This window comes from Antennarius striatus, chromosome 8 (assembly GCF_040054535.1).
Source record: "Antennarius striatus isolate MH-2024 chromosome 8, ASM4005453v1, whole genome shotgun sequence".
Classification (NCBI taxonomy): domain Eukaryota; kingdom Metazoa; phylum Chordata; class Actinopteri; order Lophiiformes; family Antennariidae; genus Antennarius; species Antennarius striatus.
The window spans coordinates 16,567,077-16,591,551 of record NC_090783.1 but is presented as its reverse complement, the minus strand read 5'-3'; the positions used below and the strand labels follow the sequence as shown (position 1 = coordinate 16,591,551).

The window sequence follows — 24,475 nt, the reverse complement described above, 5'->3', positions numbered from 1 at the left end:
AGGGAAAGTTTTCATGGTGATATCAAGCAGTGATATCATGAATGATTGCTTTTAGGTAGAATGAGGTCCATGATTTCTCTTTAAATAATCTTGTCAACTACTCATTTAAAAGACGCAAATACAATCTGAACCCTTCATTGACTCAAATAAATTTTAATATCCAGCATGATGTACAGATAAAAACAGCACATAACAGTTAATGGTCACAGAAACATGAACAAGCTTGCTATAAAAAGTATAAATATAATACAACCTTCAGAACTTTAAGGACACTTAATGCATTTTGTCACATGACATAAATAAACCCTAAGGTTTCTCTTAGAATATACTGCATTTGTCTAAACCAGTAAGACTAAAACAGTAAATGCCTCTTTTCTCCGAAAGGTTCGCAGGGTTTCTTCGTTGAATTGAGATTAAAGTTCAACATGGACTATTTACATGTCAGCACCACAAGAAAAATACTGATTTTTTTATGTGCAAGTCTCTGTATGGCCTGAGTTGTGTTGTGGAGGCAGAAAGACAATCGCACGGAGATTTATCGCTACTGTTTTGAGGCATTCTCTTCATTCATGGTGGTTTTCACTACCGATATCAGGTCTGACCAGCAAGGTCTCTGGTGAATTCTTTATGTGTTTACTTTGACAGAAATAAACAACAGCCACAACATAGTTGGAGTATTGCTAGTGTTTTGGCTCTCTTCAATGTTTTCCTCTTTTTCTCTGACATATAAAAATTCTAAATTTGTTCCCTCCTCTTCAGATTTTGAAGGCTGTGAAAAACCTCACTTCCCCTTCACATGCCAGGGTGAACCTTTCGAAGGTTAGTATGTCAGATTATCTCCTATCCCAGTTTCTGGAACAAGAAGATACAATAGCTTTCTATCAATTTATAACAATGAAACTGCCTTTTTTGGTATGCAAGGTATGCAAAAGTGAGTAAACATCGACATCTGCCTGAGACAACCGGCCTGAGACATCCGAAAAGTCATGTGCTTTAATAACACTTATAAAAACTACAAAAATAGAGTAGATCCCATTCAATAAGAGAATGAAAATTTTTAATATTTGTGGTACTCTTTCATTCCAGCTCTTGGCTTAACCCTTTCATGGAATAAACCGACTGCACTAGTTCATATACAAAATTTATAACTTTAAGATTCAACAGTCCACCATAACTTTCATCTTAAAGTTCTTCATCTGAGGTTAACGCTTTTCCTGACTTTCCACACCATGTCCATGTGTTTTTTAAGAAAAAAACAACAAATAGCGGTTGTATCAGGAGCTGCTCTTGAAATTCTTTGGCAATGCCCGTGTGGGGAGAAGAGTTTTGAGCTGCCACAAAGCTTGGAATGGTCTTATTGAATGTGTGCTGCAGAGCCACACAAATAGGTTGACAAATTCTGCAAACCAGAACATCCCACAGTGGAGACTTAGACCAGCCCAGCCTCCTGACACATTCGGTAGAACTGTCCCCGCTGTGCGATAAGGTTGGCTGGAGAGTCCATCTCTGTGATGTGGCCTTTGTCCATGACAATCACTCTGTCAAGAGTTAGAAAAGGAGGAAACAGCATTTAGATTGGAACTTTCACAAATTCAGAGCCTGGATACCTCAGTCGGTGGAGCATCGGACTTTTAATCTGAGGGTCCAGGGTTCAAGTCCCTGTTCAGGCAGTGATGCTTTAAATAATTTCCCGATTGGGGATCAACAAAGTACTCTGAAATTTTTTTTCCAACTAAGTAAACAGTATCGCCGTTTTACTTGATTAATGAACTTCAATGAAAAATGGGGTCAAATTGCCATTGTCAGCTCAGCTGGTACAGGATTGTAATATTACCTGGTGTAGTCCATGATGGTGTTAAGACGGTGAGCAATTGTCAGGACAGTGCAGTCTTCAAACTGTGTGCGTATGGTGGACTGGATGAGTGTGTCGGTCTCCAGGTCCACAGCAGCTGTGGCCTCGTCCAAAACCAAGATCTTAGTTTTCCTCAACAAGGCCCTGGCCAGGCAGACCAGCTGGCGTTGCCCCAGACTGCATGGACAAAGAGTCAGAAAGAGAGGGGGATAGAATCACATGTCACATTCTATTCCATTCATCCAGCAGCTTTTTGTGGATGTCCACAAATAGTTTAGCAGAGACTGACAAAATACAGGCTAGTGGTCACAGAGTGTGTCATGTTGGTGAACATATTTGCACCTGAGGTTTTCTCCTCCCTCTGAGCATTCGTGGTTGAGTTTGTCAGGCAGATTAGACACAAAATTTTTCAGGTGAGCCAGCTCCAGCGAACGCCACACCTCCTCATCGGTGTAGAAATCGAAAGGGTCGAGGTTCATCCGAAGGGAGCCAGAGAAAAGCACAGGGTCCTGGGAGAGAAGATGGCAGATGTTAGCCATCAGAAAACTGTCCAGTTTCACAAAAGAATTACTGTGATCTAGAAAGGTTTATTTTATAGTGGATATGAATTGCAGCTATTGCAAACAGTTTACGTGATGAACGCCAGGCCTCGGTTTCTGTTAGTACTACTGTTGTACCTGAGGAATGATAGTAATGCGTGATCTCAGATCATGGAGTCCAATGCTTGCAATGTTGACTCCATCTATGAAGATCTTTCCCTTTGCTGCCTCTAAGATCCTGAAGATTGCCAATGCAAGTGAAGATTTTCCTGCTCCTGTCCTTCCCACAATTCCAACCTGGAACAGAGGTTTTCATTCAGAATCTAGGAATGACATCATTTTGCAAGTAAATCATTCAAAATGATCCACAATCAGATTTGTTTCATCCTGTAAGGCAACTCACTCTTTCTCTTTCGTGAATATTCAGAGAAATGCCCTTCAGAGCCAACTCAAGGCCTTTACGGTACTGCAACCCATAGTCCTGGAACTCCAAAGTACCTCTCTGGGGCCAAGTTGGGGGTAATGAACTGTCCTCTGTGCTCCAACTGGCCTGAATGAACAATAACAATTAGTGAGAAGAGAACCCAAAGCTCTCCTGTTGTACAGGTTTTTATAACTTAGTGTTTTGACAGTGATTTCTTACTAATGCACCATATGCAGAGATGTTAAACCAAACTCCATGTCGTGTGACTGCATGTGCGGTAGCAATACTGACCTCTTTAGCAGTTTCAGCATACTCATTGACTCTCTCCACTGAAACAATGTTGTTTTCTACATCGGTCCAGGATCTCACTATCCAGCTCAGGATTCCAGTTACCTGAAATGACCAAGGTTTATTTTAAATACTGCACTGAAAAGGCATTTGTGGTCAGAACAAGGCCATGCATATATATTTCACATTCTCAAACTCAAATTGCCATGTGCAGCATCGAATTGGAATGAGTCCCACTATTTTGTGTGGTGAATGGAATTGGCCGTTGGATACGAGGATGCCTCCAGTGCCTCTGTATGATGAACATGTGTATATCTTACCTGGAGGGAATGTGACACAGCCAAACCAACGATGCCTGGACTCAGGGTGTTTTTTCCCATCACAGAGAGAATGGCAGCAGCTAAGACCACACCGTTACCAATAAACTCCAGATTGACTGCCAGCCACCTGTGGATTTACCCCATTGATTTAGACACAAACAGGCAAGTTCATCAAAGTGTCCTCATCATTGTGTTTATCATGCATATTAATGCATAGAATGAAATTAAACATGAAATTAAAGCTCATCCTAGTCATCAGACATCTCACCGGGTGGCCACAAATCTGGGGAAGTATGAGGTCTGATTGAAGTCAACCCTCTCATTGGCCTGTACGATGAACCTGGGCTGCTCGCCAAAGGCTCGGATGACGCTGGCGCCTTGCACCGTCTCATTGAAATGGGTGTAGATGGGCGAGCGGCTCACAGCTTCCAACCTCCGCAGCTGACAGGATGTGGCAACGTAGAAGCTCTGGAGAACACAGTGGAAAAGGAGAAAAAAGGGCTTTAATGAGCAAAACCAACGGCGAGGACTTTCCCTTTATTCAAAGTGAATGTCTGTCATGTATGCGTCAGCAAGTAGGGAACAAAACCCAAATGAACAGCCAAATGAACAGTGTTGATTTTAGAGCTGCAGCTTTCCAATAACACCCTTTAATGGAATCTGGCTTCTGCTTGACCACCTTTGGCTCAATGTTCTCAAAGAATACACAAAGAGTAAAATTCTTAATGTAGCTTCAAATGGTGGAGGGGAAATGTACCTGGACAAAGGCGTATAGGAGAGCGAGAGGCACGATGATGGCGGCTGCAAAAGGTGTTGCCATCAGCACGATGATGCAGACCTCCATGAGCTTAAAGACATAGCCCAGCATCATCTTCAAGCCATCAGGGACCATGCAGTCGATGGCGTCTATCTCCTTGGCAAAGCGGTTTAGCAGGTTGCCGCTTGGCGTGCATTCAAAGAAAGACATTGGAGAGCGCAGGACGTTGATCAGCAGGTCCATGTGCAAGTGGCGGGAAGCGATGATGCCGCAGATGGAGATGGCGACAGTTGTTCCAAAGATGGCGACACCTGAAAAGAGAGAAGAGATGTTGAAACTAAATAAATACACCAACAATTCAGTCCAAGAGAGGAACAGTACATACATGCCTTTTATTTGATCATGCTACATGTTATATTATGATGCTAACTGACCTTGAACAAAACCCAGTGCACCAAAGACCGTCAGTTTCACGTCTGTATCGAGCTGGGTGCCGTTAACAACAGGATCGTCAGCCCACATGCTGAGCCAGTAGTTGTAGGCCAATGAGGCACCTTGCTGAAAGGCGTACAGGAAGACGATGGGAATAATGATGGCTAAGCCGATGGTCTTGAAGTACTTCTGGTACATCGCCAGTGTAACCTGTTGGAGAAAAAACAGTAGCAGCAGTCAGTCTATATGTTTTGGTGAAACTGGTTGTAATTGTATGAAAAGTTTGGCTTTTGTCAGTTAAATCTGAAAGTTGTTTTTTTTTTTTAGCCACACAGAGACAACAACTGCACCTTCATGAAAAACATGCTCGCAAAAGGTTGTGCAAGAAGCTGACCTGGGACATCATTATCTCTGAGTCATCTAGCATACAAGTCCAATATCCAGTCTCTTCAATGTTTTTGCTTTTTACCGACTTTTGAATGTGATATTTTGCACATGAGCTTCTACATAGTTAAGTTTGTTCACCAGCTAGTCGCTAACTTTGGTGCAGGTGTGCATTGTGGGTACTGCTCTGACAAAAAAAACAAAGACAGTATATTGGGTGAGGAAACCAGGCCCCAAAAGTTGTCAGATGAGTGAAAAATTTTGAAGCAAAAACTGTGGCACCATTAATGTCCAGTTTCACACCAGCAGAGGTGAAGCTAAACATTCTTTTCAGACTTACTCTTCCAGTGCGGGCCTTATCCACCTCAGTCAGTTTGCCCAAATCCTCTGGTGCTGGTTCTTGGTCTGTTTCAGACACAGGCTCCATATTTTGCAGGTTGGTATTAGTGGTGTCGCCCCTGGAGGATGTAGAAAGTCCAGAGGTCAGTATCATAAAAAAATGCTCGGGATTCCAAAGAGCTTTATTACATTTTAACAGTTGACATGTTTGTTTACCCAATGAGTTGCTCCTGTGACAGGTCTCTGGAGAAAGGCATGAAGTCGACCACACTGAGACGGGCATTAGACCTCCTGGACCCAGCTTCCAGAAAAGGACAGAAGAAAGGAAGTTTCAGGTTTTTTAAAACATATTAAAATATTAGTCCTCTTTAATGGCCACAAATGTTTTATAAAACATGTATGAATTAAGGACTGAAGGAACTAAACGAGTGGACTGATGTCATGCTGAAATGTCACCTCACCTCTCTGTATGGCGCTCTCTTTTCGCTCTGCCCTTGCGAAGGTGTGGATGAAGTCGGCAAAGGCGCCATGGCGACTGAGGAGCTCCTGATAGGAGCCGCTCTCTGTGATTTCTCCATCGACCAGCACAAGGATAAGGTCAGCCTGTGGCAGGAAGCTCATCCCGTGGGTTACCAGGATGCGGGTCTGCGTAGAAGGTGGCACAAGATGGAATAACAGGATGTAAGAGCAAGCGTTTCAGGTGTTTCATGTTTATCAGCTTGAAGTACACTTTGCAGGTTTTGTCACATGCACTACCTTATCTCGAAGGACTCCTTTTGGTCCTATGACTTTCTCAAAGATGTGTTGACCGACATGTGCATCAACAGCAGAGAGAGGATCATCCAGGAGGTATACATCAGCCTTTCTATACACAGCCCTGGCCAGGCTCACCCTCTGCTTTTGCCCACCTGACAGGTTCAAGCCCTGCATGAACATGGACATTCAATGATCACGAAGCATTGACATCAATAACTAAATACGAAGTTTAATTTTTTTCCCATTTTGCACACCTTCTCTCCAATTTCTGTAGCGTCCCCTGCAGGTAGAATGTCCAGGTCGGGCAGCAGCGCGCAGGCCTCCAGCACTCGGGTGTACCAAGTCTTCAGCTTTTCACGGCCAAATATGATATTGTCTTGGACTGTGGCATTCTGGATCCAGGCCTGCTGGGGCACATATGCCACGGAGCCCTGCGAAGACAGATGTCAGAGGACAGACTGTATTTGTTAAATGAAGCCCTCATCTATGAATAGAACCTACACAAATATGAGTTCAGTACCTTAACAGCCACACGGCCACTTCTTTTTTCTGTTTCACCAAGCATGGCGGACAACAAAGATGACTTTCCACTGCCCACGTGTCCGACCACAGCAACGAGAGAACCTCGCGGCACATTTACGTTTATCCTGTCAGTAAAGACAGACATTCTCCAGTAAGTTTTTTGTCGTATATTTACAAATTTGATTTATTCGGTTTGTAAAGCACCCACCTTTTCAGACAAGGAGGGCCCTCTGCAGACCAGCTGAAAGTACCATTTTCTATTGTGACATGTTCCCCGTCTAGAAAAGGTTGTATACAAAAAAGTAATGGCGTTACAAACATTGAAGGCAGGACGTTTTCTCTTAACCTCAATGACAAACAAACTTTAAAAAAAAATTTCTTCCTTGAAGTTTTTCATCTGAGTGCATCCTGGGTTTAATTACAAATGACTTTACCTAATCATACAAATTACAGAGCTGTTGGTTTTTCACAAGATGTCTTAGGAAGTGTCGACAGATTACAGACAGAGGAGTGTGGTGTGTGTGTGTGTGTGTTTTTTTTAACATTTCTGTTTGAATCATGTCTGAATTCATGCTGTGATTTATGTTCAACCACTGAATGGGAACATCCTATAATTACCCTGTCTACTAGTCTGCCCAGGACCCAGGAAGTGACAGTATACATAATGCATACAAGGCAGCGGTACCCCACAGATACAAACGACAAAATCTTGTTGGCTGATTATATTGATTATGACAGCCTACTGTATGATTCCAGACAATATGGTATATGTTTTGCCAATCTGTGGAATTAAACAGTACAATATAGTAGCTCATTCATATGAAGTAATAGTTTACACATGGGTTGGGCTCTTACCAGAACTCAATGGAGCTTTTGAGACATTGTCCACTTTCAATTCCTCAGAGCACAGGTACTTTCCCAGACGTCTCAGTGAAACCATAGCCTGGAATGGAATCAGCGGTTAGCTAACCGACTTATATTCATCATATGGAGCCATATAAATATACCTCATCTGGCACCATAGATGGAGAAAACATTGCAGCGCAATCATAGGTGTATAATTACAATGTCACCTACCTGCATAGATGTGCTTATAGCAAATGGAAGCTGACTAAGTGGAGTCTTCAGGATGTTGATCAGCGCCATCGAGACAAAAACTTTCTGTGCATCCAGGACGTTTCTGTCATCGAGTGTCACGTAGACTCCAAACATGGCAAAGGCAATCTTGGGGGAAAAAATAATGATAAATGTGAACATTAATGGGAAAGACTTGTTAAAGTCTCTCAGTACTTGTTTAATTCACTGCCGTCTCCATAACATTCAGTCTTATTTGTTCCTAACAAACACATAAACCTTTAAAAAATTTAAAAAGTAGACAATGGTACAGATTTTATTTTCCCTACAGGATGGGTTTTAGAATGTGGGCAAACCTTGACTTTTAATTTACTGCTACCATCAGGTCAACATTCAAAGTCACACCCAGTTCAACACATTCCAATCCATACCGAATTTTGCCCTCACTTACAAATACCAATGAGCTAATATAGGAAAATAGCATGGACACATTATGGGTCACAAGGCAGATATTGTGCATAAATTAGCATACAGCTTAATGTACAGCCTCTCATAGCTGCTAGCATGGCTTTATGGTCTTGTTGGTAATAAAATATAAGGAAAACACAGGTTGAATTTTTCGGCACACTTTAATACATAACGTTGTCATTTTAGCGCTCTTACCAGGAAGGAAGAGGAATTGAAGGATGCAATGGAGATCGAATAAAGAATCTGAGACTTTTTCAGTGCTTTGAGCTCATTTTCTCTGTGGCCCAAAACCTGTTCCAGGAAGGCTTTTTCCCAGGCGTAAAATTTCAGGATCTTTATTCCATTCAGGATCTCATTCATCAGTCTGATGCGGCCATCCATGAACTTCATTTGAATCTCCTGTTGACCAGACAAAGGAGTTTTAAATTTGCCCAAGATGAAATTGGGGCACATTGACAACTACCATATGAGAGCAAATACATCCATTTATGAACATGGTTTTGGCCTCCCTTGTTACAACTACAGTTTTTCTGCACGACATGGAACTTTTAATTCTTTATGAATTAGGAAAAACAAAAGGGCAGGGATGTGGTCACTGCATTCAAGACACAGTTCGATTAAACGGGTATTCCACTTTATAGAACAATCTGTTTTTTCCAAAGAAATAAAAAATTCTGTTTTCTTACTGCCCACTCTTTCCTTTCATTGTTTTTCAAACATGTTATATGAGGCAGACATCAAAAGAACAAGAGAGAATGTACCATTTGGGCCAAACACCCACATGGCTCTTCAGCAACTATCTAAACCAGCTGTGGCATCCCTGACCCAATACGCCAGATGCCAAAGATCCTGGAACTTAACCAGGAAGCATTCCTGCAACAGTGTCTTACCTGCAGCTTGCTCCGTTTCTTTGCTATGAATCCATTGAGCGGAAAAATGAGAATGACAGTGGCGATCCCTGCCAAAGCCGACGGGCCGAGGTGCTAAATAAAATAAAGAATGAAGTCAATGGCTTCTCAGTAAAAATGCAGCTGTGCATAAAAGAGAGGCTTTGAGGAAACACTGCACTTTGACATACCTGCCAGAGAAAGAAGAGACAAAGAGCAATTTCAATGGGAGCCAGCCAGACGGCGTTGAAGTACACCACGAAGTCCATGAGCTTCTGAGTGTCTGCCGAAACCAGATTCACAATCTCGCCCACAGTACAAGTCCTTCTGGCAGCGCTGTTTATCACCAAAGACTGGAAGAGATAAAGACATTTTAGCCCTCAGCGCAGCGTATAATATAGATGTCCACCCCCACCCTCAAGCCCTCACTAAGGAAAAAAGCAATGGAAACTTTTTTTAATTTACATTTTAGAGGTAATAATCACAGCAAAAAAACACCAGTGGTTAAGAGGAAAAGCTCCTGAAATTTATATAACTACGAAGCAAAAGTACAAAAATGTACCGAAAATGAGATGATATAAACAACCACACAAAAGTTTGGCTTTAGATCCACTTCCCACCTTGAAACAAGATTCGGTATAAGATTAAGAAGATTTTGGACGATCAATATCAGTGAAAGCCGTCAGTTTTCTTTGTTGCATTATTTCCCTCTGTCAGGTTCAATCAACCTAGAACCCAGCATGATGAATGACATGTTTTTTTGCCATTTGGAAAATAATTTATATGCCTAGAGTTCAAGCCCATACACAGATTTACTCACCTTCCTATAAACCAAGCCCATAACAGCGGTCTTCACCCTCATTCCCACTGTGAAACAAGTGTACATGTACTGATGGTTGAAGAGGGACTGGAGACAGGACAGCAAGAACATTAGGGTGGCGTAGAAGTAGCCCTTCCACAGTGGAGCATCGTCATCCCTCATGAAGCCCAGAAGGAGACTGCAGAGGAAGAGGAGTGAATGATTATCATTACATGCCGAATGTGACAGTAGCAGCATCCAACATCACCTTGGTAGACTTTAGCGGCTGCTGTTTGAGCAGAGCTCAGCTTCAGGCCACCCTCACACCCGGCCATCGGCTCCCTTCATGTGGTCTGACAACATTTCTGCCATTTAGAGCCTCCTCCCTTCCCTGCCTGGTTGTCCTACTGGAGCACAGACGGCTGTGGTATCACCTACTTTTCTTACTCACAGCTCCATGACCGTAATTAACACTTGCACTGATTCTGCACTGCGCGTCAACAACATTTCAATCTGGCTAGTACCAGCTTCTGTCATTTTTGGGCTTTCTTTGTCACAAATCGCCCAAAATCGAACCGAGTTGGTAATATCTCAGGTGATCAGGCGGAGTTGTATATTCTGTTGCAACTGTGGTATTTTTGTTCTGTTAAATTTGTGTTCCTTTAAATTGCACTGAATTGAATTGGACAGTTCAACTCCCCCCCAAAAAAAACACAACACAACCTACTTTTATTGTAGCCTGGATTGCAGACAATCCAAGCAATTTCAGTCCAAGCTGAAATTATGAAATATTCGCAGTAGTTTCCCTTAATGCAATGCACTCCATGCCATTCGGTTTGTGGGAGAAAAACAACTGAAATGTTATATTTAAAAACTCAAAAACAAAATCTCCTTCCAAATATAATGATATGGTTACTTATGATTGTTATGGTCCTTTGAGAAGTTTTAGTGACAACTTTATTTTCCTGTTTTTATCAAAACAGAACAACCAGAATGAGGAATGATACACAACAACATTGGTGGATTCTCTTTTCATTTTGGAGGGACTTTCTGCATCGCAAAATATACTTTAAAATTACTGGAATGAAATGCAGTGAATATCTGCAAACACTGTGAAATCACACTACAGCTGTTTAGGATCGGATTTAATTTATGGTGTGAGAAGATTTTGGTTTCTGTTCACTCTTCCAATTTGTCTCACCTGAGGACTTGGGGGATGGCGAACATGAAGGCATCGTGGCATATGATGCACAGCGTACCCGTCAGAAAGTATGGGCCAAACTTGCGCGCCAGCGTCCTGAGCAGGAAGAAGCCGGAGCTCTGCTCCTTCTGCAGCTTTCTGAGGAGCTGGGCCTGGTCCGGCAGTCTGCTCCCCAGGGCCACCCCTGATGCCAGGGCCTTTTCCTGTCTGCCGGAGGGAGGGAGGGAGGGAGAGCACAGGTTCAGGATGAGACAGCTGACAGACGTAAATAAAATTAATGCTGGATGTTTCAGTAAAATGGAATCGATTCTTTGCCAGTGACAAGAGAGGGAACTGAATGGTGAACTAAACCACATGATCCAAACATGAGAAACTTGTGCGTACTCTGTATATGTCTTTCCTCTGCTGCGTGTTGTCATGGTAACACAACATCCTATCAAACTGTCACATGTCAGTAAAAAGTCTCACTTTTGAATTTTGGCACATTCAGCGGTCCAATCCTCTTGCAGCTCCGAGATGATCTTGTGTGACGTGTCTTCCTCCCTCAGGGTCCACAGGTCCTCTGCTACCAGCGGGTTACGATATCCCTTCACAACAAGCCTGAACACACAGCGCCAAAATGATTCACTCACATGATCACCTACGAAATCCACAAATCATAGTGTCTCTGTCTAATAAAGAACCATCTTACCCAGTGAACCACCAGAAGAGAATCTTTGACAGGAAAGAAGCGTCTTTCACGGGACAGGGATTCTGTAATGGATTAAAATCCAGACTTAGGTTTATTTTTCAGGAAATCTCTCAACCCTTAGAGACTTTTGAGACATGTACAACTTTGCAGTGGCCTCCGGTTGATGGTTGAATGGTGCACTTGTGTAGAGTGTGTTTAAGAATGCTAATGTGTAAAAATCAGAGTACAGTCAGGTGGACCGCTGCAGGGAGCAGAGGCCGTGAACTCCGCAGGACAGAACAGGGTACAGTGTTAGCGGAGGATGAAGATGACGTTTTGAGGTCTAAGGCAGACAGAGCGGAAATGTGTCATTGCAAACTGCCTGACAAGGGCAAACTCTCTCTCTCTCTCTCTCTCTCTCTCTCTCTCACACACACACACACACACACACACACACACACACACACACACACACACACACACACACACACACACGCACACACAACTGCTTTATGGCTCCTCTCCACCCTGCCACCCCCTCACCGGGTTGTTTGCTGTCTTCATTACCAACGCTCTCCTCATTCCTTCGCTTCCCCTCTTCCTGTGAGTAACTCTAACCAGAGTGCGGGGTAGGGAGGTGGTAGAGAAGGACACACCAAGGAACGACCGATGGGTGTGTCTGCCACGACTGCGGCTTCTGTACCCTCAGCCTCCTCACCGCCAGCCACAAGTTTGTCAGGGACTTTTCCAGCTATTTTGATTGTTTATCACCAGGGAAATATAATGTCCCGTGTCTGTCTGATTGATCGGAGGCTCATTTCCATTCACCTGTTAGCTGTCCTAAATCAGTTTGCTATTATGAACTTGAACACATTTAGCCAGCCCCATTTTAATGGGCTGAAGAGATCTGGATTAGCTGGTGCCTGTGGCGTCCTGTGGTAATGGACTCTCAGAAGCAGTCACTATGTTACCCAGATACAACGAGAGTGAGTCTCGTTGAAGGTATTCAGCAGATCAACGAGAAACACACACGCACGCACGCACACACACACACACACACACACACACACACACGCACACAAACATACACTGATTCACACACCCCTCACAGGAAGCTGGATGTGGTGAAGAGAGTGGGAGAGGAAGGAGCGAGGGAGGTGAATCACATCATTTCACCCAAAAGGAGAAAGTCTTTTGACGATAAAAGTTGAAAACCACAAGATAGCTGGTCAGGCGTGTTGTTTTGCCAGGGGTAATTTTTGACAGACGTTGGATATATTTGCCTTTGCCTACCTTTTCTGAGACGGTCTTTCCTTCTGGGGGCTGATCAGCAAAACAACATAGGAAGAGCTGGGCCAGTTGGATTATGAAGTAGGAGAAGAAGGCAAGGTATCGTACAATATCAGAGGCGATTCCCTGTGGAACAAGAACAGGCAGCTTAAGAAGGGTGCTCTAGTTTCCTGTAGGTCTTTTAATGTGTTTGTTTCAAGAAATTCCAGATGAGTTGCATGAATCTGACTTTTATTTTGAAATAAGGAAACATTTCCTTGGCATCTTGGTGCATGCCTCAGCTATACTATTTAATCTTTGCATCATAAGGATGAGAATGTGTTTGAATTTTTGCAATTTCTTTAAGATGTGTAAAATCACACAACATCCTGTGGTATACGGCATTATTTATATTCTCTGTGGCTTTGTGTGCAATTTCACAACAACAATACTGGTTTTACGGTTTTCCCCCAGTATACACATTGCATAAGAGAGGATATGGTTTTTACCCCACGATCACAGACACAGTAAAGAGTATTTTAGATCTTTAAATGAAAACCTACGGCTTTTTGTGGTGTATAGTACTTTATATAAATTTCGAGCTGTTATCAGTCGACTGAGGTCATGTGGTTTTACAAAATAGCTCCCTTATTTTATATCAAGGGAGATATTAACCACTTTGCAAAATGTAAGATCCAAATGTTATTCTTGACCTACAGATCGTCTGGGGTTTGGCAGAGGTATTGTTTACAACAAGGCCAACACCACTCGTGCCGCTGTGTGTTGCAGCACTGTGTGTATGCATGCGTTCGAGCCATGGTAAACAGCAGAAATTACTTTCTCTGAAAAATGCGGTGCTATGCCCAGAAAGGAGATACGAAGGGGCCAAATCGTGCTGGCCACACGATGAAAAACAGCATCAGCATAGTCAAAGGGTGGGTGACAAAAATGTAGGTCAAGCAACTAAAAATGGCCAAAAGTCCACAAACATGAACTCCATCAACTCACACTACAGGGTGATAGTTTCTTTCTAGATATTTAGTGTCTTTGTAATATGTAAATGTGTTACAACACAATCAGGAGCATCAAGTCAACACCAAAGGAATAAGTTTAAAGTGTTAAAAGCTTTATAATTCATTAGAGTTTCGTTAATTTTCACGACACCAGTGTGCTGTGTCAAAGGTTATGACTCACTGAAACACCAAACGCTGTTTGAACAAGCAAGAAATTACTCTCTTTACTCTTTAATCCCCTGCATTTCATTTTGCTGAGTAGACAGGAAAAGAACTACCATGCTGTCCTCAAACACTTTCGGTCTTGAAAATCAATGCCTGGTCAGGTTCAGGCCCCTGCTGAGTCCCAACAGAACATTTAAACGAAACCATGATCCAGATGTATCCATACACAAATAATAATCCATGACATTTTAAAAATAAAATAAAAATAAAATGATAACATATTGCTTTAAGTTTCCTCAGGTCATGTTTTCTGTAAGTTCCATGTTCCCTGTTCCATTTTGTGTCACTCACCTCTGTTCTTTGCTCAGATTGCCCCTCCCTGATTGGTGTCTGTATTTCATGTTCTCCTCCTGGGGAATTTATTCATTGTTTTCTTTTGCACTGTCTGTTTTTATAACTAATTTCTTTTGTATCATTTGCCTGATACCTGGGATTAAACCTTCTTTCTTTCTAAAGACCACAGTTTTTGGAATCCTGTTCTCTGTGTTATCTTTTGAGTCTTATTTCCTGTGCGGATCTGGTTATACCAGATCAACATCCAACCTTTTTCCAGATCTGGCACAAAATCCAACAGCTTCTTCCCACTTTTTCAACCAATTCTAAGTTATCCCTCTAATATTTTCCTTTAAAAATGCAGAAAAACCTTTGTAAAGCTAGAGAAAATGGAAAAAATGTATGGATGTACCTGTTTATCTGGATATTTTCGGAAATTCTGACATTGACACTTAATGAACAGAATGCAGGTTTATCCTGAATTTTGTTCATCAAGATGTAGACAAACAAAATGGACAAACATGAGCGCGCATTTGCATTTGCTGTGCACGTGTGTGGTTCTTATGAAATAAAAACATCTGTGTCTGAATTTCAAATTGCCTTGCATTATGTGCAGATGCATAGATTTCCATCTGGCTGTGTTTACAGCAGTGAAACCTCATAAACACAACGCTGACGTTCCTCTGGTCTGACCCTGGGCTGCCATGCCTCACCAGAATTTAACTCAGGGCCATCATTATTCTTCCCCCAAGCAGTGTGGGAATGTCATATCGAGGACGATAAAACAGAAATATGTATGTGTGTGTTTGTGTTTTTATAGAAATGCAAATTCAACTGCACTATGGCTGCATGCGATTAAAAATAAACTCAGCCCATACAACAATGATTGCAGTGTCTCACTGAAGACACAGGAAGAGAGGGAAAACTTGAACACACATATGCTTGACCAGAATTGGCGGTGTCATCCTCCAACAGTCGGTTAACTTTAGGTTACTTTGGTTGAAATTGGGGATGAAATAGACACTCTGCTGACACAGGTATCTGCAGCTGTTCGGCTGGAGTCTGGTGTCTAGACTACGTCTAGGCAACGCCTGATTTGACATCTCTGTAGTGCTTGGCAGGTTCACTGAGTTCAAACCCGACAAACTCAGTCAGAGTTTATCCTTTATCCATTGAGCATTATGTATGATAAAGTGTTGACAAGCCATTTTAATCAGTAGGCTAAAGACATACCTCATCCATGGCCAGCTGGATCTTCGCTCTGAGGGGAACCAGGGAGCAGACTACAGCCAAGACCCAGAACAGGAAGAGAAACACTGAAGAACGACAACCTCTCACTCTTTCCAACTGGATGATGCATAAGGTTAAAATCTAGAGAAAAACAAACCAACACGTAGATCAAATTTCAGAATTCACAACTTAAGTCAAAATCATACACGGAACAGAGGCCAAAACCTAAATCAGTGATGTAATGTTCCTGAGCAGCCTGCAGTGACTCAGCTGATAAAACTAACAGGAAGCAGGATTGCAAAATACTGCAATTGTTATATTCTCAAATAAATCTCATTCACATCCTAATGATCTTTAAAATCGTAAAAATCTTTAAAATCAAAGTACATGTAGTTTCTTTTTGTGAATTTCTAAGTAAGATGGAGATGTCATCCAGCTAAGCTCCACTTTAAACAAACTTGTCAAAAAAAGCACCATCCTTCCTGAATCTGGTGCTGATGCCATTACAAATACTGTATAGTGGATATAATCACATCGGTTTTGATTCAACGCAGCAGATGGCGGTTTAGAGAAAGAACATCCTTGGAACTCCCTGTCTGCAGACACGGATGTGATTTGCTTGACTTCTTCTGCATATGTAAAAATAACATGTGTACGGTAGGCTGCATGCCCTATACACAGCGCACCATCTTATTATATACTTTCCTAACTTTATACTGTGATGTTTTCCCAAAAACAGCACTGCTGCAATGTTTTTCTATTCTCGGAGGAGTCTCGCATCTGGCGTGGAACCACTAAAATTGTTCCCTCTCCACATGGTTTGCCAAGTGAGACGTCACTGTTTTCAGCTCATCATCAGGGAGAAAGTGAGTGTAGGCTACACACAGGTTGCTTTGGGATGAACCACAGCACTGTTTCGTCATAATCTAAAGCAGTTCGGCCATTATAGTATAAAGATTTCTCACAACAACAACAACAACAACAACAAAAAGTAATTAATGTCAAGATATATAATGAATAATAGGAATGGATAAGAGGTGAACATGTGAATGTCTCTGGGTAGCTGGAGTCAAAGACACACCCAGAGGCCTTGAGTGACTGGCTTTTAAGGTTGATTATGTCAGAAGGGCGTGGCTATGAGTGTGTTTTACTTGATTGTCTTTATTTTTTCAAATACAAGTAGCTAATCTTGTTTGAAATCAGCAATAATTGATTTTGCCACCTGGGGTCAATTTGCTCTTTACCAAAACTCGAGGGAAATGTCTTCCCATATATTGTAGCTGCTAAATGCTCCACAATAATCACTTGCTAGTTGCTACCATTGACTGTCGGCTTGTAGGTGCTGGGCAGGTGGCATATGGTAGAGTTTTCTTCTTTTTTTTTGAATAAAAACATACTGCTTCTGTTTTTGGAAAGTGAAAGCAATGAAAGCAAACTGAAGCAGCAAATCTGTGGGCTGTCAAACCAAAGATAAGCTGAAAGATGCTAAAACAGTTTGGTACAGCTGCAGGGAATGAGTTTCAATAGTAATTAAATAAGATAACACAGTAATTCAGTACTTGATATCAAATAATTTTGAGTGATACCTTTTCCATTGCACACCATTCTTTATTTGCTGATTTGAAGATATTGATCACATCAGCTCTAAGTAATATTTGAATCAGATAACAACCTGAGACAGTTTTTACAAGCTAACAATATGTTCAAGGCTGCAGAAGGGAAAGCTAACAGGCCTATCATACGTGAAGCAGCAGTGTTCAGCCCATCAGAGAGAGAACTTTATGTCCTGGTAGTTAAAGGCTTAAAATGAGGAAGTTGAGCTCCAATTTAAACCTTAAGAGCGCAAACGCAAAGCTAACCTATAGGAGGAGGACCCTCCCGTTCATAGCACCCGCCTCTGAAAACCCATGAGCCCATCTGGTCATAAAATCAACGGGTGGAACTGCGTCCATCACTAAGCCCTGAATCAAAACCCTACTTTATAATTACATGGGAAGTTTTCAGCGCTGGGGATGGAATAGGAGTTTTATTTCTTACTGATTATAGTCACTGGTGTGTGTGCACGTTTCATCAATAGTGACCACAATTCGTCCGTGGGCTGAAGGACTCAGGCAGAACCGCTTCCATATAGTAGCTTGTCTTTAAGGGCTACAGAACATGTTGGTTGGGGCAACAAGAACACAGTGTTCCAGACAGGCACCCCACAAATGGGTGGTGGTGGTGGTGGCAGTGGGTGGCGACAATCAACATCGTGAGAATAATGTGGAAAATAGATTTACGAATAATGAAATGCCCTTAATAGGATTCAATAGATGTTATTTGCACGGTGTGAAAAAGATATCCTGAATAACTTTTTTTTATTTTAACGAATAGCCTCTCAATACAAGAGATGTCTCAGTATATTTTTACTAAAACACGTGTTGATATTTATTCTGGAGTCTGAAAAGACCACAGGTGGGAAAGGCTGTCTGACTTGGAGAGAGTGGGACTGTATCGGACCTGTATGCAGCTGCAGAGAGAGGACGCTTTGTGAGGAGCCCTAGGGCTCTGTGAGTCAGACATCGAGCCTGCAGCAAACCTTCCAATATGGACTCAGCACTCTTGTTCTGCATTGTAATTCTTAAAGCTGAGCATAAACAACACTTAGACTTTGCCACACCACCCATGTTGTGGTCTGCATCCCTTCTCCTGTTTGCTCCTACTCATCATCTATGCATCATTTAAAATCTGCTGAAAATAAGCAGAGGAAAGAAACATCAATGTTTTCCATCAACATAAGCCACTGAGAACATTTCTCTGATTGCACACTAACCCTTATCTTCTGTAAATGATGCTGTAGCCCACCCTTCATCCCACACTGATTGAGGTAAGAGGGGGCATTGTAATTTGATTCAAAATATTTGGAGGAAAGACTAGAAGTTGTAAATATATAAAAAATATAGCTCTGCTGATGTGAAACTAATCATTTTACTTGTTTAGACTGTTTTAAGTGACGCGCTTGTATGGATTTTGGTTATGACTTTGTTTGAACCCCATGGCCTTACGCTGATAGAAATCAAATGAATGGTTTGTCGAAATGTGGAGACATTGCAATTAAACAAGTTGCAACTTAAATATAGTTTTGATTGGAGTAATGATACTCAGAGACAGAGCTGGCATTGAAACTTCTAGTCCAACGGCTCACCTGCAGAAACTGGAGATTTCTGTGTAATTAAGCTTAACATAGACTTTGATGACTAAGTTGTGTCATCAACTTTGTATTCAGTAGTTTTCAAATATGAACCCAAAGTTTGAAAGAAATTCAAATGAACTTGAAAGCACATGATTGGGCAAGGTTCCAACATTAAATGTGAGTCATTCAATGAAGATGGCATACACGTACCATCCACTTACTAGCGCTTGCAGAGTTTTGACTGATTGGTCTGAAATCTAAAGATATACCATAATTTGGAAACAAATCTGTAAAGTTTCTTATGCGCACTACAGCTCTAAATTTTTTTGTTGTATGGAAACTTTCCATGTACTTGTGTGCATTGAATCCACATCAGAAGCAACTGATGTCATTACATAACTGATGAACTCTGCTCTGAGCTCTGATAAGCGATGGTCAAATACGGGCCGTGTTTACAGGGTACTGTAATGTTTGCACTGCCTGCAACATGATAAATCTATCCCTGGTTGTGCATCTTTGCACTTACGTGTCTGGCCAACTCAGAGTAGGTAGAAATTCGTTTGTCAGCAGTTTGATATTTGGGCCAGTGGGACCCAGACTGATATATCTCAGAAAAACCTTTTATTGGAATAGCTCAGGAGGTGATATGATGAGTGGTTGTAGCTTCAACTCAGTGGCCTCATTCAAGAGTTAAAAGCTTTTCTGTACTTAATTTGTGGATGAATTAGTACTCTTTAAGACTATGACACATGAACCCATGGCAGTCTATAAGCATTCAGAAATATTCTTTTTAAACTGTGTTTTCTCTGTCTAACAGTAGTAACTTATTACAACTCATCAGATAGATGAGTCCACAAACTGACCTCTGCCGAGAGCAATCTACCTTTGATACACTGATGTAAGGTTCATATAAGGTAGACCTTCAAAACATGGGGTTAGCTTGGGTGAACAGGACAAAAAATTCTGAAAAACTGATATTTACCACGGTCATACTGCGTATGATGGGACTGAGTAGGAAAACGATATGGTGGTCGATCTCCTGGCTCCTCTCCAGCAGGATGTAGAAGAACTCTACAAAGCCAAAAGAGGCCAGCAGGAAACCCAATGCCTAAACAAGACATTGAAAACTGATTAGAGACGTTTTCTGAATATCGAAAGGACAAGGAAAATTTGATATATAGCCAATTTATAGAGCAGGAGCATGTGAGCTGCTGACAAATTGAAGATTGGTTGAAGGTCGTCTAAAGTCATACCATCTTGGTGGTGCAGAGACAGGACATAGAAATACGTCCACAGTCATGGCAGTAGAGGTGAAGACAGTAGAATGGGGCCAACAACCACAGGTAGATGCAGGGAACCCAGACCAACACTGTGTTCTGGAAACACTGGGTCAGATCTGGGTTGGTCGTGTACCATGTACGATTCCAATCCTACAAAGAAAGAGAAAATAACATTGGTAAAAGTTCAGTCCAGACAATACAGTGTTGGTACAGGATCCACATCTGAAGCCAAACCAAGTCACAGAAGATGTGCTGGAGCTCATCCTAATCGAGTGTGAATCTGGAGATGGTATTTTGTGCTACAAGCTGAGTCGGTTGTGGAATTTTTTTCTGATTACATTTCCTAACTTGAGCGCGGAAAATGTGAGCTGTTGATCCATTAAATGTGAGGTCAAGAATTGTACTAATAATTAAATTCTATGTAGTCATGTTGTGTCGAGAAAAAAAGCTACTAAAAGTTTGAGATTGTGTGGGCGGGATAAACAGTCATTTGTTTAAAGACACATAAGAAGCTAAGTGGCTTGTTGTTGTCGTGCTTCCCATGTTTATCACTTTACTGCCCTAATGAGGGGCAGGGTGTCTGACTGTGCTAACGAGGCTGCCCTGCGGACTCACCACAGGAAATGGTTTGTGAGCTCCTACCATAGCGTAGCAGTCTGGTTCTTCTCCAAAACGGGATAAGGGAGAGAGGCCACAATTGGTGGCAGCTGCAGGATTATTATGTAACAACCAGTCCACCCTGTGATCTATGGTGGGACGAGACACGCTACAAGCAGAGGGATGCTCCTGCCTGGAAGGATGCGCATCTCAGCCTGAGCAATGACTAATTTGATTTCCCACAAGAGGTTCAGGGGTTCTCAGTCATGGTCTGTCTGACTGTAGTGTACCCGTTACCCTCAGAGTTTGTGTACGCTTTTGCTTCCCTCACCACAGGGTGACAAAAAAATCTCACGTAAATCTTCATAAGAAAGATGGTTATTGTGGAATGAATGCACCATTTGCACATACTGTACACTAGTGTTCTCTGTGAGCACCAGTGTACCAAAATCCTCTTAAGTGATAAATCTTTTGAGGCAGTGAGGGGGAGGTTACTTTTGCAGACTCGTATGACTCCTGTGGTCAATGGCAGAGTGATGAACAGAGTACTTTTATGTAAGAAACCTTGTCAAACCCCCACCAAGCTCTTTCATCTGCATTTTGCTGCTGACTCTTCCCTTTGGCTGTGGTGGCTTTGGTAAACTTGGACATACCAAGAGCTTATGTGTTGTCAGGTGTCTTTTTCCTTGCTGTGAAACACAGTAATCTGTAAGTATATCTGCTGAAACCCCCCTTTATCCTCTATTTGATTGAGCAATTCAGTGTCTAAACCAGACGTAAAGCAAATCATTATCTAATAAGATAACTAAAAACTTGCAAACAAGATTCTGAATCTGTGGCATTGACATTGTTTTTTCAATCAACCACTCCTTACAATTTCTTCTTGACTAGTCCTGTTTGTCAAATTACAGAATTGCTTGATTTGAAAGGAAGTAAATGCACTTCTATCTGCTAAATTGCTGCCTTCTCTACCCCGAAAGGTTTGCAATGCTTTGTGTTTGGGGGTCTCCTCTGTTGAGCTGGACTGTGCATGTTGATTTCAGTATTAGAGCCAAATAAATTCCCAATGCTACCCTAGAGCTGTGACCAATGAGAAGCAATGACGCCATTCAAAAAGTATGTTGTTAGGTTGACTACTTCACTTAACAACCAATGGTGCTTTGCAGCCAGCATAAACTGAAGACATTACCTAGACATTGTGATGGATACAATATGTAGCATGTGTTCATTGCACTATCATGGCAAAGCGAGCCGCACAATACACAGCTTTATTTTAACTTTCTAAACAAAGTTTGATGGCAATTGTTTTGAAGTTTTGCAAGAGTAATAATGAGAAACAGATACACTGAGGGAGAGAGAGGAAAAGAGAAGGAGACAAGTGGGAAGTAAATGCATTTAATAATTGTGGCTGTCCAGCTGGATTGAGGCCAGTCGTCTCGTTTTGGCCTAGGTCTCAGAACTTGGAGGTTTGCTAATGTACAAGACTGCTTTGCCAATAACAGCAGCTTACCCAGTGTGATCTAGTTGAGCTGAATCACAGGGCAGTGATGAAAAACACACATCTGACATGGTTCAAAGGTAAAGTCTCTCCTTTAGCCTGGCTTTGGGTAAACTCCTGGTGCACTCACGTGAGAAATCAATACTGCGCTATAGCGCTTGCATTTCAGGGTACATTACATTATAGGTCAACCCATCCCCCTCCTCCCCTTCTTCTCTCAGACTTATTTTTTGTCATTCATTCTATTATTTTATAATTTAGTATCTGCAAGTATCTGACAATCCAAAAACGTTTTTTCAATAAAATAAGCACGACAATACTGTTGCAAGCTAATTTGGTAAATGCTAATAGTGTTAACTGCGATAAACCATCCATGACAAGGATTAACCAGGAGGACCTGAGTAGATAATCCAAAAACAATGATAACCTCTACATTCAAATGTACACAAATAATACATTGTTTAGGCTCAGAATGACTATAAAATGCAAAAACTGATTTTATGAAAGAATGTGTCTGACATTACCCAAAATATCAAACTCTTTATGAGGGAACTAGATACAGGTATATCATTTCAAACAACACATTAAAATTCAGGGTCAGTGAACTCACCCACAGAGGGTCCAGGCCACTTAGTCTGCAAAAGGCATCCATCCACTTGCTTGATTCTTTCTTCCAGATGCCTCGTTTGTTGGGGTTGATCAGCACTGCTGGTATCGGTGCTGGTCTGTATGTATGATGAGACGGACAGAGTAAAGGTATGTGTCCTTCAGACTCCCCTCTGTACCAACTGCTCGTATGTTGTTTGTCTGGTTGGATTGCTGTGTGTATTTGTGTGTCTGAGAAACTTTTTCTTCCCTTTAATAAAACATTTTCTCTCAGTGAAACAATGTTTCTGCCTGTCTCCCTATTAGAACCGCTACGTCTTTCTGACTCTCACTCGGTCTGCCTGCTGTTTATGAGTGTGTCTCCTTTTTGGGTGGGTTGAAATCTCTCCCTCCCTCTCTCTCTCTTCCCTCTCTCTCCCTCTCACACACACACCCCTCTTTTCTCTCCCTCATCTGGTGATTTTCAATCAGAACACCACAGTTACTCCCCCTCATATGGATGACTGTCCCAGACTCCCTTCCCTCACTTTTACCCACTGTCTGTTACCTCCTTTCTTGCTCCATCTCTCCCCTCTTCCCTATATCCCGAGCTACTAGTCTACTGACTACAAAGTTTCTGTTTGCACACATACATTTTAAACTGAGACTAGTAATATTCAAAGGTTTCATGATCTTGCCTCACTTTCACTTAATTACCAACTCCAGTCACTTATGTGGGACATAAATTTATTACCAGTATGTACTGTATGTGTCGAAACTTTTCAGAATATCTGAATAACTTCAGAGAATTGACACTTTTCTGTTTCAGGCATATGACCTGATTTAATACATTGGGGAGACACCTCTTCTTTGCAAATATTGCACAAAACTTGCTGATTTGGGAATAAAAAAGCATACATTTGGTTAATTAGTCATCTTATTGGACTGAAACCTGCAGTGTAAGTGGAAAATGTAAAAAAAAAAAAAAAAAGGAATGGCTCAACTATGTCACAAAGCACCATGTGTAATCAGAGAGGGTTTACTTTTTAAATTTAGAGTTTAGGAAATCTTAGGAAATAAAAGGGATCGTTTAACCAATTATTCAGTGCAGTAACATTATCTATAAGTTATCAGTGCCGATTAGGCTTCTAAGGTCACAGATGTGTTACTGCTATACTAACATGGAGCGATTTACAGGGACATACTGAACAAAGAAAATCCAACAAAATCTTATTTTAGGCGTATTTCTTCATCCGAATTACAAAAACAAGTATTTGACCTTAAAACCTCTTTGGAGTCTGCTGAAAAAGCATCACGGAGTAGCGTGATGACGGTGGCCCTGGTCAAGACACAGGGGAAAACTTCAGCAACAACAGCTGTGCAGGAAAGTATGACACCGCCTTGCCTGGGAGCAATCATCACCGCAGAGACGAAACATGGAAAGTTCGGTAGAGACGCAGACCACCACCAGATCCTGCCTCTTGCCATGTGCAAAAATGAGATTATTATTCTTTTAGAAATGAGTCATCACTTTATGCTTCTCCTCCAGGCTCCTCTGGTGAGCGTTTTTAATGCTGCACTGCAGCCGTCTCTATAAGATGATGAGAATTATGTAACATGA

The 24,475-nt window shown here is 41.8% G+C and overlaps 1 protein-coding gene across 1 annotated transcript; it reads right to left on the bottom strand.

The window, feature by feature from the left end:
* Window positions 1-137: 137 nt before the first annotated feature.
* Window positions 138-23,201, bottom strand: abcc6a (ATP-binding cassette, sub-family C (CFTR/MRP), member 6a). The gene is made up of 31 exons (XM_068321212.1): window positions 22,880-23,201; window positions 20,148-20,324; window positions 19,877-20,002; window positions 15,726-15,863; window positions 13,006-13,128; window positions 11,734-11,795; window positions 11,511-11,642; window positions 11,043-11,249; window positions 9,863-10,040; window positions 9,234-9,395; window positions 9,046-9,138; window positions 8,351-8,554; window positions 7,691-7,837; window positions 7,469-7,556; window positions 6,822-6,891; window positions 6,612-6,738; window positions 6,346-6,522; window positions 6,092-6,259; window positions 5,797-5,980; window positions 5,552-5,636; window positions 5,337-5,454; window positions 4,615-4,822; window positions 4,181-4,491; window positions 3,692-3,891; window positions 3,424-3,550; window positions 3,107-3,208; window positions 2,795-2,941; window positions 2,530-2,688; window positions 2,195-2,361; window positions 1,835-2,029; window positions 138-1,538 (listed from the first exon to the last, which is right to left on the bottom strand). The coding sequence occupies exons 1-31, from the start codon at window positions 22,919-22,921 to the stop codon at window positions 1,430-1,432; spliced, it is 4,533 nt and encodes a 1,510-aa protein (XP_068177313.1). The 5' UTR covers window positions 22,922-23,201; the 3' UTR covers window positions 138-1,429.
* Between the last annotated feature and the right edge of the window lie 1,274 nt (window positions 23,202-24,475).

Excerpts from the sequence above, each read along its gene's own strand:
- abcc6a (XM_068321212.1), bottom strand. The coding sequence starts at position 22,921 with ATGGATGCCTTTTGCAGACTAAGTGGCCTGGACCCTCTGTGG. Across the intron at positions 15,864-19,876 it reads TCATACGCAGTATGACCGTG|ATTTTAACCTTATGCATCAT; the intron begins GTAAATATCAGT and ends GTTTTTCTCTAG. Across the intron at positions 4,492-4,614 it reads TGCACTGGGTTTTGTTCAAG|GTGTCGCCATCTTTGGAACA; the intron begins GTCAGTTAGCAT and ends CTCTCTTTTCAG.